At 34.3% G+C, this 13,139-nt stretch overlaps 2 protein-coding genes across 2 annotated transcripts in view; both read right to left on the reverse strand.

Annotated features, from left to right (window-relative positions):
- Nucleotides 1–602: 602 nt before the first annotated feature.
- Nucleotides 603–13,139, reverse strand: part of LOC111516201 (lachesin) — a 278,815-nt gene continuing 266,278 nt past the window's right edge. Inside the window, exons 8-9 of the mRNA XM_074178727.1 lie at nucleotides 8,550–8,600; nucleotides 603–3,803 (exon numbers count right to left, since the gene is read on the reverse strand). Of these exons, the coding sequence (XP_074034828.1) occupies nucleotides 3,691–3,803; nucleotides 8,550–8,600 (164 nt within the window). The 3' untranslated portion in view covers nucleotides 603–3,690. The remainder of the gene's footprint in view (nucleotides 3,804–8,549; nucleotides 8,601–13,139) is intronic.
- Nucleotides 8,724–9,596, reverse strand: LOC111515013 (dynein beta chain, ciliary-like). Its single transcript, XM_074178726.1, has one exon. The coding sequence runs from the start codon at nucleotides 9,574–9,576 to the stop codon at nucleotides 8,794–8,796; it is 783 nt and encodes a 260-aa protein (XP_074034827.1). The 5' UTR covers nucleotides 9,577–9,596; the 3' UTR covers nucleotides 8,724–8,793.

A 13,139-nucleotide genomic window follows, 5' to 3' on the forward strand; every position in this document is an offset into this window, starting at 1 on the left:
ATCTCGGAAAATATCAAAGATATCCGAAATTTAAAAAAAGATCCTTGAAGAACAGGAAATTTCCTGGAACATATTTCATCTCCTGGAACTCTATCACCATTATTTTCAATTTTAATTTAGAGCTGAAAATAGTGCTAAAAGTGGGCCATGCGTGGACCTTTGAACAATAAAAATTATTTTAACCCATTATTAGAAATGAAAAAAGTCATATACCTTCTAGACACTTGAATAAACGAAAATCCATGGAAACATTTTTTTCCGTGACTATTTCATTAGATATACTTTAGTTGTTCAACTAAATTTTACATGTTTTGAATTTACATAAAAACCCTGATAATTTTGTTCACTTCTTGGAGCTTTTGTTGAAATCCTTCAAAAAAGATTCCCGTTGGTGAAATTAGAAATTTTTTATTTATAATCAAAGACGTTAAAAAGTGAAAAATTAAATTGAAGCAATGAAAAAAAAATTCTCCTGTATTCAAATTCATTCTTACTATTTGAAGTTACATAAAAATTATTTTTCATAATTTTCAGCACAATTTGTTTAAAAAATTCTTATAAGCACATGTACTGTTTATAAGATATTTGAAATTTTTTATGATTATGAAAAAATTATTGCTCGAAAACGCATTTGTTGATTAACAATTTGTTATGCTACCAAATATGAATAACATGGAACCATGTTTTTAAAATCATAATTTCTATTTCTTTGATATTCTGAAAAAAAACTTTTTTTTTAATTTAATATATTCTTCATTTATTCAATAAACAATTTGCTTTAAACCAATTAATTTTTAGAATATATATTTTTTTAATACTACCAACTCCAACTCGTTTTTATTATTTGTAAATAGTATTGAGGAACAGAAAGTAAGATGTGGTAAAACTAATGTATTATAAATTGTAATTTTCGACTATCTAGATAGGCTTGGTGATACTCTCACCAGAAAATTGACCTTATTGTTGATAGTTTTTATCACTTTCAATAAATGTTTTTTGAATGTTAGTCCTTTGTCAATCAATACTCCTAATATTCCTGAAATTCGAATAGTGCGGCCCAAAAATGAAATATCTTGAGTGTGCCACACTGTATGTATTTTTGTTCGAGTGTTTGGAAGATTGGACGAACATTGTGAGGATTGGATGATTATATTTATGATGAATATCAAATTTCATTTGATGTGAGATAAATAATGATTCACTGAATATGAAACAATATAGGTATTCGATATGTATTCATTCGATAATGAATTTTCGTTGTAGCAATATGAATGAATTCGCAATATAGGATGATCTACAACAATCGTAGATGAGTGGTGATGAAAACTGCACTCTCTCCAATTGAATATGAACAAAAATCTCAACTGTACTTTACGTGTTCTATTCGGTATGAATGAAATGCAATTTATTCGATGATGAATGATTCATTTGAAAAATGTATTTTGAAATCATTACTCTGCAAATATAATTTTTGGTAGACTTCGAAGTATCTTTGCCAAGACAACAATAGTCAGGTGAGAGATAGAACAATTTTGAAGAGATGACATTTTTTCTTTCAAATCTCCTGATGATAAAATTTTGTCCAACACTTAATGAACTTTCAGAGAGTGACACTACTTTTGTTAATTTCAAAACAATGGATAGAAAACAATCTCTTGTTTTGATTTTGCATTGCTTCTTGATGGAAAAAAAATACCGTTAAAGCGAAGCCCATTTGAACAAAAGAACACGTTTTCTTTCTTAGGCCCGCAACATTTTAACCCAAGATATGTTGAAGTTGAGCACTTCTCCATTTTTTTGTGAGTAGGTGTAGAAGTTGAAAGCTACATCTTCTCTTTACCGAAAATCAATCTAATAAAAATATACAGATTTTCAACAGACTTTTTCAACTTGAATGATATATATTGTATCACGTTTGCGAATTCAAAGTTAAGATACGTTATAACTCTGCAGTTCAAGAATATTATTCACTTACGGATTCTGTGACTATGATCATTGATATGGAACATTTTTTTGGTACCTGACAAAATCAGAAATAATTCGTCTAGAACTGTATCGTAGCCAATCCATAATATTTCTTTGTATGTGTGAAGTAAATTTTTGAAAGGAAATATTTAACAAGTCATGAATTGATTATTTGAATAACATTACATTTATTTATCAAATATTGTTCCAAGATTACAATATTTCTTCTTCAAAGTTGTACCTACTCATATTCACCCTTCAAACAATTTATTTCCATATTTGGAACGGGGTTTTACTGATGAACAAGAACGAGAATGTTTTCTACTTAATCACCAAACTCAAGCACCTGTTTATGCAGCTGCAGTTTCGTAAGAATGTATCATTTCTTCCACCAATCGATTTCCTGGAGTTTTTTAAGCCCGCTAGATACTCGTTAGGACAACAAGAGGATTGTTCAGAATTCTTGGGGTTCTTGTTGAATACTCTTCGTGAGCAGAAAAATAGCAGAATCAATACTCCTGACCGCTCTGGATTGAATTATTCTGCAAAGTCTATCTCGTCTTGTTTTGTAGATCTTTTTCCTGTATGTAGTACATGCTCAAGAAGTAGCAAAAACGTATGTGATTCTCTTGAACTTCAACTAGCGTTTCCTAATAAGACTGATAACCAGTCAGTGCAAAGCTTATTGTTAAATCATCCGAAAATAGAACTTTTAATGGGTGGTGATCAACTGTATTGCCAAATATGCGCCAAACTAATTGACTATTATAGGACAACAAGTATAGCTGAGGCACCATTCAATCAAATAGTAACACTGATGATCTTCTAACATGCCTCAACCTCTGACGAAAGTATCAAACTCTTACGAAGGTTCGAAATATATGGACATTTCAATCTAGCAGACCACTATTATGATCTTCATGCAGTCATAGTTCACTGTGATTCTGGCGTTGAATTTGGTCATTATTACGCCTTGATCAAAGTCGGAACTGACTGGTTTGCGTTCGTGTTCCTGAATGTTCTGGCGATATCTTGAATTTACTGGAGCCTCTGTAGACACCTTACATTCAATTCTATGAAAAAAAGGACGCTGGCAGATCAAGATCTTCAGATGATGTGGTGCTGCAGGTTTTTCCGGGTTTTCCTGCAGATGAAAAAGCAAATGCGCCACTGGTAGCAATGAAGTCGGCCCGGAGCGCCAATTAATTTTTGTTGTTGTTTCATAATTTGTATTACTTTGAGCACACCAGATTATTTCATTTACTTGTTGGGTTCATCTCCCTTTTCTGAATTACAAGCAAGTAATCACTCTTATTATATTACAATATCGTCAGTTGAGAAACATCAGAAGCAAGGATATTCGAAGCCTACAAATGCAACATTTGGACTGGATTTGATACAGTTTCACAATGACAAGCTTTGAGCGAAACATCATTGAGCGGACACAATCTCTGAAAACTCCAGATTACCTTTGATATTCCTGGAATCAATGATACTGAGAGATACAAAACGTTAATTGACACACAACTATCGAAGGATTTCGGTTCCTCAAAGAAATTTCGTTGAGAGTAGTTTTCAGTACCAGCAAAAGGGGTTATCAATCTTAATAATTCCTTGACATTTTTTCCGTCAAGTATTTATACACACATAAACATCTTATAGCACAGTTCACATAGTCCAGCTTCAAAAAATTGTGAAACTTTGATCTTATTTACTTCCTCAGTATCACCTGAGAAAGCAGCCTGTAAATGATAACGAAATCATCAATGCTGGCGGCGTTATGAATGTTGTTGAAGTTCCTCTACTGGATCTATGTCCTCTTGCAGGTTCCGCTAACCCTGAAAAAGAAAAGTAATTAGGAAAGTTGATCATCCTAGTTTACAAGTTTCCGAAATACTATTGTCATGAAACGTAAAGAAATCCGACAATGTTGAATACTTCAAAAGCCCTGTGAATCAAAATAGTTCCTTTAGCATGAGCACTTTAGCACTCAAATTACACAACACAACAAAGTTTTTGTTTCGGGGTTGAAATTAGATGATTTTAATGTATTTCCACGTGTTAAAACCGAAAGTGACCATAAAAATCATATATTAGCTCTTGTTTTCAAGATATAGTATCATTATATTATATATATGTATATTGAGTTTTCAACAAATGAAATATTTCATCACCAACAGTTGGTACACATGTTTGTTTACATAACACCCCTCTCATCAGCTGTTCTTAAGTAGTAAACATAACCTATGTGAGTTTGTCAATTGTACGCACGTCGTTGCTGTTGAAATTATCGTGTGAAGTTGATTTTTAAATTAATTTAAGTGCTGATCTGAAATGCCTCGAAAGTGTGTGAATTCTGTCGATAGCTTTTGCTATATATGTGGTGAAATAACATTTAAGGCCCAGAAACGTAAAATGACACCTATCGTTAAGACAGCGTATGAACATTATTTTGGTGTGAAAGTTGGGGACCAAGATAAATCATGGGCTCCTCATATATGTTGTAATTCTTGTTCCGTCATATTGCGAGAGTGGCTGAAAAATAAAAACCGGGCAATGGCTTTTGCAGTACCTATGGTTTGGCGTGAGCCTACCAATCATACAGACGACTGTTATTTCTGCTTAACTCCTCCCATTGAGCAAGGTTTATCTATGAAGAAAAGAGGAACGGTTAAATACCCTAATCTCCCATCTGCTCTTCGGCCTGTACCACACTCAGACAATTTGCCAGTCCCTTCTCCACCCCAAAACTATGAAATTTTAGAGGAAGGTGATGAAGACTGTTAAGAAGGAGCAACCCATCCTTCTACATCCTATGACCCTGATTTTGAGGTAAGCGATAGGTCTAGTGATCCGCACAGAATTAGTCAAGCAGAGTTGAGTGACCTTATAAGAGATCTTCGCTTGTCTAAGGAAAAGGCTGAGCTGTTAGGGTCAAGACTACAACAGTGGAATCTTCTAAAACATGATGTGAAAATATCTCAGTACAGACAGCGTCAGAAAGATTTGCTTCCTTTTTTTGAGAAAAAAGAAAACCTCGTAGTTTGTTCTGATGTTAATGGTTTGATGGACTGCTTGAATTTGGATCACACTCCATCTGAATGGAGACTGTTTATAGACTCTTCAAAACTGAGCTTAAAAGCTGTACTTCTGCATAATGGAAATCAGCTACCCTCTATTCCTATAGGTCATGCAGTTCACATGAAGGAAACGTATATAAATATGAAAACACTTCTCCAATCAATCAAATATGAACAACACAAGTGGCACATCTGTGGTGATCTGAAAGTCATTGCTATACTCCTAGGAATGCAATTAGGGTTCACCAAGTACTGTTGTTTTTTGTGTCTGTGGGACAGTCGGGATAGAAAATCTCACTATAAAAAAATGAACTGGCCTACACGAGACCTAAACCCTAATGAGAAAAATGTAGTTTACGAGCCTCTTGTAGATCCTAAGGATGTTCTCCTTCCCCCATTACATATTAAGTTGGGACTAATGAAAAACTTTGTGAAGGCCATGGACCAGGAAGGACAAGCTTTTAAGTACTTGAGAGCAAAGTTTCCCAGGTTGAGTGATGCTAAAGTCAAGGAAGGCATCTTTATTGGGCCTCAAATCCGTGAAATCGTAAATGATCCTGCTTTTGACATGATTTTAACAGGAAATGAAAAAAGAGCCTGGGAAGCCTTTAAGGGGGTTGTACATGGGTTTTTAGGTAACAAAAGAGATGATAACTTCACAGCATTGGTTAAAGAGCTTCTTCAAGCTTACCACCAACTTGGATGCAACATGTCCTTAAAAATTCATTTTCTTCACTCTCATCTTAATTTCTTCCCACAAAACTGTGGAGCTGTGAGTGACGAACATGGAGAAAGATTCCATCAAGACATTGCCTTAATGGAACAGAGATATCAGGGCCGCTGGAATGAAGCAATGCTTGCAGACTACTGCTGATCTGTTTGTAGGGATGCTTCAGAAGTGTTTTATAAAAGACAAGCTAAACGACAGCGATCTTACAATGAATCGGATGGACTTAATTGAAATTTGGTGGTACAAACTCCTTTTATTTGTCAAAACACTAAGAATAATGTTTTTTTTATTAGTTTTGTACTTAAAATATTCTAAAAGAAACATAACAATATTTTTTTTTTAATTCATCAATTCGCATCAACCGCTAGGGTTATTAGCGACGGATTGTTTTATGTACTTTCACTTCTCACGTATAGTATAACTACTCTTTAAGATTAAGTACTGTGTATCTCAAAAACCAGAGCTAATAAAAATTTTTCGTTGTCATTTTCGTTTTTATCACCCCAAAATTAGTAGAAATTGACTAATTTAGTGTAGGAAACATTCAAAAAATATTTTTTTGTTGTGTTGTGTTATTATTCTACAGCGACCATTCTGCAAAATCCTCAATATCACAGAGATAATGGATATGCCAAAGATTTTGTGAATGAAACAATTGAAAACGAAATCCAACAAAAACCCCATCTACCAAACACAATTCCAAATCAATACCAAATGTAATACTTAACCCCCTGGGGCTTTCTGTCAAGGTAAGACAAATTGGTTCTGAATTCAGTATCCTGAAGGTTTATATACTCTAATCTCTCCTGAGAAACAAACTGGTAAAATTTTACACCAAGTAAAAAAATGTATTGACATTTCACTATTGAGTGTAGCTTCAGAATTTTTTTTCAAAATGGGAAAGGACAAAGGGTTGGTTACCTCTTTCACAGGCAGCTGGGGCGCCGACAAACCTGTTGTTTGTTGTATGCTTCAGCTTAGTTCGAGGATTGATACTCTGTAGGAATTTGATTATCGGAAATCATCGACTTTATGCTGATGATAGACACTACCACTACATATGATTCTGAGCGCTTGGACGTCACGATGGGTGTACCATAAGGATCTGTGCTAGGTCCGATATTATTCCTTCTTTACATTAATGAAATCGATAACTTCATCACAGATTCATTCTTAACAATGTACGCTGATGATACATCCTTCGTGGTGTCCAGTAATGTGGATCATCTTTTGTTTGAGAAGTGTAAAAGTACCTTGAAGTCCGTTGTGAATTGGTGCGGAAACAATTCATTGTACCTCAATGCTGAAAAAACTTGTTGGCGAGATTCCACAATCGTCAAAGACAGTGCGAGAAAGTACAAATTCAAATAAATGATCAAACACTCGACAGTTCAGATGATACAGCATTTCTGGGGATAACCATGGATGCATGTCTGACTTGGGGTAACTCTACACTAGCTTCAGATGTAATAATTGTACAGAAAAGGAATATTCGTATAGTAGCAGGAGTTCCTAGTACATTTTCTTATAGGGATATATTTCGAAAATTTAGAATCTCAACCCTAACCTGTGTGTACATTTTTGAATTGTTGATCTATGTTTTTAAAAACAAGAATAGATTTCCTACAAACGGAAGTATTCATAATGTGAACACTAGACAAAAAAGTGATCTCCATGTTTCGTTTCGTCAGTATAAAACAACGCTAAATTGTCCATCAGTGGTAGGTCTTACTATTTTCAATAAACTCCCTAGGTGTTTAAAAGATATAACAAACCTCAATAAATGTAGTAAGTTGTTGAATAATTATTTGATTGATAATTGTTTTATAATTTGCAAGAATTTCACAATTCGTGATATGTAAGTGTATCTGTGGTGTATTTTATTTTATTTTAATTTTGTGGTTATTGTTTTAATAACAACAGTGTCGCTCACACTGCGAATTTTGTGAATTATTTGTACTTTGACGATTCCAATACATGTAATCTGTGTCTATTGGAAAATAAATATTATTATTATTACCATGCACTGACGAGTGTCCAAACAGCCAGAAACCGGTCTGCAAGAGTGCTACAATAATTGAAAATCTATTGCCGCAGATGTATAGCCAACAGCATATGCAGGAATAACTTCAGTGAAGAATCCTGCACTGACACTTGTCGGATATAATCCAACACCCTTCGTGGTAGCAGCCAGGGGAGTTGTTTTCTGATGGGTGTCAGTTCATCAACCTATATTGATAGCAGACAAGTCCTATTAGCCTTGAACAGACAACGTGTTACCTCAGGGCTAATACTAGAGTGCCACCAAGATTTAGTCGAAGCCTAGGTAGATAATAACATTATCCTGTGGTGGTTTAAAGGGCACGACAGGAGTAAAGGTAATCGTATTGCCGACTCTTTAGCCAAGGAAGCGGCTGGACTAAGAAGTGTGTGTTCAGCGAGTCTTAGCCTACATCTGCCGATATAAAGGAGATGTCTCCTAGAGAGGACAGGATGGACGATGACCTAGGAGGACAACTCCTTGGGAGGATGTACAATGGGTCACATGTGGCCTGTGTGCTGTGGACTTACATTCACCCTACCTACTCTAGAGAAATAGATGATTCAATATATAGCCAGTCTTCAAGTATGCCCACTGACTATAGGTGAAAAATCTAAATGTCTTTCAAATATAATAACATTTTTGAGTGAATTTATTAATTTTCAGGTATAACTCATCTTTCTTTCCAAACAGCATCTAGACGTTAAATCATGTATTATAAAATAATACTCACCTCCCAGAATCACTTGGTTGTGGTGAGGAGGAATTGGCCCAACTTTGATTTCTGAAAAAATAATAGAGAATAAATCAGATTCTTTTTCCAAAAAATATTTTCATGATTCACAAATATATATATATATATATATATATATTATTCATAAACTTTATAACAAACAAAAATGACAATACTCTTTTCTATGAGTCATATAACTAACCATAAATTAAATTTGTAACAATATAGCTACACCGGCAAGGACTCATTTTAGCGCTTTTTCCTTAGTTTTCAAATTGAATGTCCATACAAATGTAGGACCCCTCATTCTTGTTTTATAAACCGGACAATCATACATATTTCTGAGATCTTGTTTATCCTGGGTAATAGCTTTGATGAAAATTACTGGTACAACAGGAAATAGTTCCTTCAGTTTTGAGTCAGCTAAGCTATTCAGTTGAACATCCCACCTTCCTCCTTCCATGAAAAGACCGTGTACATAGGCACCCTCTCGGGGTGCAGAAGTAAAATCATCCTTCTGCTTCTTCGTTACATCAGTCATTAGACACATTTTGTCCAAAGGCCATTCGTTCTTCCTAGCGGTTTGTTGCATAATTGCTGTCAAGAACGACTGTGGATTGAAAAATCCTCCTAGCCAAACTGTTGGAGGCATGGAAAAATCAGTTGTCCACCCTTCTAGTTCCTTAATCCGTAAAGTAAGGTCACCAACCCACTGACCCAGCGGTAGTAAACTAGGATAAGCTTTTGCCGCCCAAGAGTCTGCTACTTGATTCATGAAGATGGACTGCTCCAAACTCTCCATGTCGGATGTTATCGTTAATTCTCCTTTCATTCCTAAGTCTAATTCATGCAGATATCTTCTCATTTCTGATGTTAGTATGTTCATCCGCTCACATTCCTGGAAAGCAACTATGATGTAGGGAGTTCTATCTTCAACTTTGGCCATCATTTCTGCTACAGGAAACTTTTCTGGAAGTTTGTCCATTATTTCTTCCAAACCACTTCGAACCTTTTCTTCCCTAGACATTCCGCTACCAGCAGCAGAACCAGAATATATATATATATATATATATATATATATATATATATATATATATATATATATATATATATATATATAAATATATATATATATATATATATATATATATATATATATATATATATATATATATATATATATATATATATATTGAGAAAGGTTAATGCAGTCCAGCTGCTAGAAAATAATTCCATGAAAATCAAAAGATAAATAGATTAGTACTTTTTGATCATTTCCATATTGATTTCAATTTAAGAGCCACCGGTATACAGCTGTTTCAGCCTATTGGGCATCGTCAGTACCGGGCAGGCGGTCTTCGATTGAAGACAAAATGAGAAAAACCAAGAAAGTACTAGATAAAAATAGTTTGGGTATCACACCAATAGATGGTTCCACTTATGTTTCGCTTGCGTTTACGCAGTTATTTTCATCAAGTACTTTCTTAGTTTTTCTCATTTTATCTTCAATCGAGGACCGCCTGCCTGGTACTGACGATGCCCAATTGGCTGAAACAGCTGTATACCGGTGGCTCTTAAATTGAAATCAATATGAGAATGATCAAAAAGTACTAATCTATTTATATATATATATATATATATATATATATATATATATATATACATATATATATATATATGTATATATATATTACAATGTAGGTTTTTACGGATGGTAGAATATGATGTGTTGTTTTTTCAGTTACACCTCTCGAAGCGAAGCATTAACTCGTCTTGATAATGCCATCTGAGATGATGGCGAAACGTCGACTATCGAATAGTACACAACGGATGAACACCCGGAAAAACAACACATCATATATATATATATATATATATATATATATATATATATATGTGAAGAAATTAGATTTCGTTAATTTTGAATTTGGCGCGCTTCGCGTATTGGCATATGAATATCATTAATCTGTAGTTTTTGTTAGAGGTTAGATTTATTGGAATGTGACGTTGAAAAAAAGGCTTTGAAGTTTCATTTTCAGATTCAATTTGGGACTATACAAATTGGAAAGGAGAAATAGACTTTGTATGTCATTTCTTCCATTTCAGGTGAGGTTTTCACAAAAGTGTAAATAAATAAAATGTTTCCTTTAATGAGAAACTAACAAAATAAAACTTTCATTTCAGAAACACATTGGTTTATTTCAATCCTTACCCATAAGATATAGTCTTATATATATTACATAGTTACTATGATTCTTACATAATCGAAAATGATTATTGAATGATGAAATAATTAGCTCCCCAACTATTTTATTAAAGGAGAGCTGTTGGAAAGTAGGTTGCACTATATCGTTTACTGGAACTATACCATGTGTCTTGGCTGTGGCTTTCAAACAGAAGGTGATAATTATTCATTTCATCGTTCCAGAAATACGGGAAAAAATTCTCAAATAGTTGCGTCGTATAGGGAAAAGCTCGACTGAAATTTTCACGGTTTATTTTCAACGATGAAACAAAAATCGAGCAAAAAATACACCCAGCAGTAAGTTTGATATTACTGGATCATGAAGTATAAGTACGATACTTCAATTTGACAAGAATCAATCAAAATTTCAAGTGTCAAAATGTTACGTGAAATGTCAATTAACTTTCCTCGAAAATTTCCATTTAAACTCGAATGATGTTTAAAAACAACGAAAGTATTGATGATTACCTGAAAATATATCCGATCAAAACGAAAATCAAATTGAATAGTCATCATGGAGTAAACAAAAATTTCGAAGAATTTCAAAGAGTTTACGGATCGATATTGAATAAAGATGATTCCACTGTGAAAGAAAAGCATTCAAGCACAGAAAATGTGAGGCCTTTGATCGATTTGAAAACAATACGGATGGAGATGCCCCTATTGGGTTCGGAACAAGCTATAATACAACCCACCAAAAAACCAGTTATTTCTATTTTGAGAAACACAAGAAGCCAACACAGTAAGAAAGCAGAAGACACAGTTACTTCAACAGAGAACTTGGTGAAAAAACTAGTAGACCTTGAACTTCCTGAAACGAAAACATCATCGTTGGAGGTCAATAGAAATCCCAATAGCTTTTTAGAGCAGACCAACAAAGAACTGAATATTGCTGCAGCGCAACTCGAGCAGATAAAAGGGGCCATGAAAATGAAACAAGCAGAAAGTTCCAAGGGATGTAGATTACCAACACACAAACCAAAGAAGAAGAATCGACACAGTGACTGTGTCAAGAAGAAATACTTAACAACGATACATGCAATGAAGCAGAAATTACAAGCCCTGGAAAATAAATATTTCAGCAGACCAAAAATCGCCTACAGAAGTGTGAATGATACATTTACTCAGTCATCTGAGATTGAAACGATATACGAGAAAACAAGTTATGACTGTGTCAAAACAGATCAAACTCTAGAAGGAATAATGAATGACTTGGACGAGCTCATGAATGCCGATGTGAATCAGAAATATAGACCTCACCAACCAAGAGACTTATCATTCAATGACAGGGAGCTGGAAGATTCTTTGGAAAGAACTGGATTCAAACTGACTGAGATAAAAGAACCACGACATGTATCCATTCACGACTCTCAGGACCGAATCCGAAATGAGGAACGCTTGAGAAATTACAAATTTTTCAGTACGAATAACAAATTTGGGGCTGAAAGTGAGCAACCACCCAAAAAAAAGAATACCACTGTAGACAAAGATTCTCCTGGTAATAATTACATTTTTATAAGAGCAACGCCTATATCGAGTCCGAACTCCCCCGGTAAAGCAGACAAGGTGAAAATAAAAATGTACGACATGAAAAATGTGTCATGCAAACAAAGCAACGATCCTTTTGCTGACGCTATCGATATTTCTGAATCTCAAGTAAGAAAGTTTCGTTCCATGAAGCAAGATATTATGGATATTGAGACTTTTTGTGAAGAAATGCGGAAAATAACTCACGATGAAGATAATACTGAGGAGGATGTGAAGGTGAAGCAAGAGGAACATGTCAATAAGGGGCCTTTCGATGGCAGTCAGTTGCAGAATTATGTTTTGAAATCTTCTTTTCTGATGAAGGAATTTGATACACCAACTAAAATCAATTACTTTTGCGAGAGCGACACTTTTTCTCGAAATAAAAACAAACAACTAGATTTATCTGAAAAATATAGTGGGGCCAGTGTGACAAGTATAAAAAAACTTTTGAGGAGTTTGAATAGTGCTTTGGATAACTCTATATATGAGGTTGGCAATAATGAATAATTCTGTAGTTCAGCTCAATAAAACGAATTACCACCTGAATATATGTGATTTTTTTTCTTGAAAAGTTGATAAAACGCTAAGAGTTGTAAGAACTGAATTAAAAAATGATGGTAATCTCAAAAATGGGAAAAAACTGAATGTAGGAGCTATTTTGGAATTTCGTTATTTATGTACTGATAAAAACTTTTTCCAGTTCAGGACTTTTATCAACAGAATTTGGAATGACAATGGACTAATCCTTGTCACCGTTTGTAAGTAACATTTTCATGTAGCATTCTGAGGATATAAACATCAAAAGTTATCATAAT

Source organism: Leptinotarsa decemlineata, unplaced genomic scaffold (assembly GCF_025532065.1).
Source record: "Leptinotarsa decemlineata unplaced genomic scaffold, Ldec_3_MD MMD2_tig00004307_RagTag_RagTag, whole genome shotgun sequence".
Classification (NCBI taxonomy): Eukaryota; Metazoa; Arthropoda; class Insecta; order Coleoptera; family Chrysomelidae; genus Leptinotarsa; species Leptinotarsa decemlineata.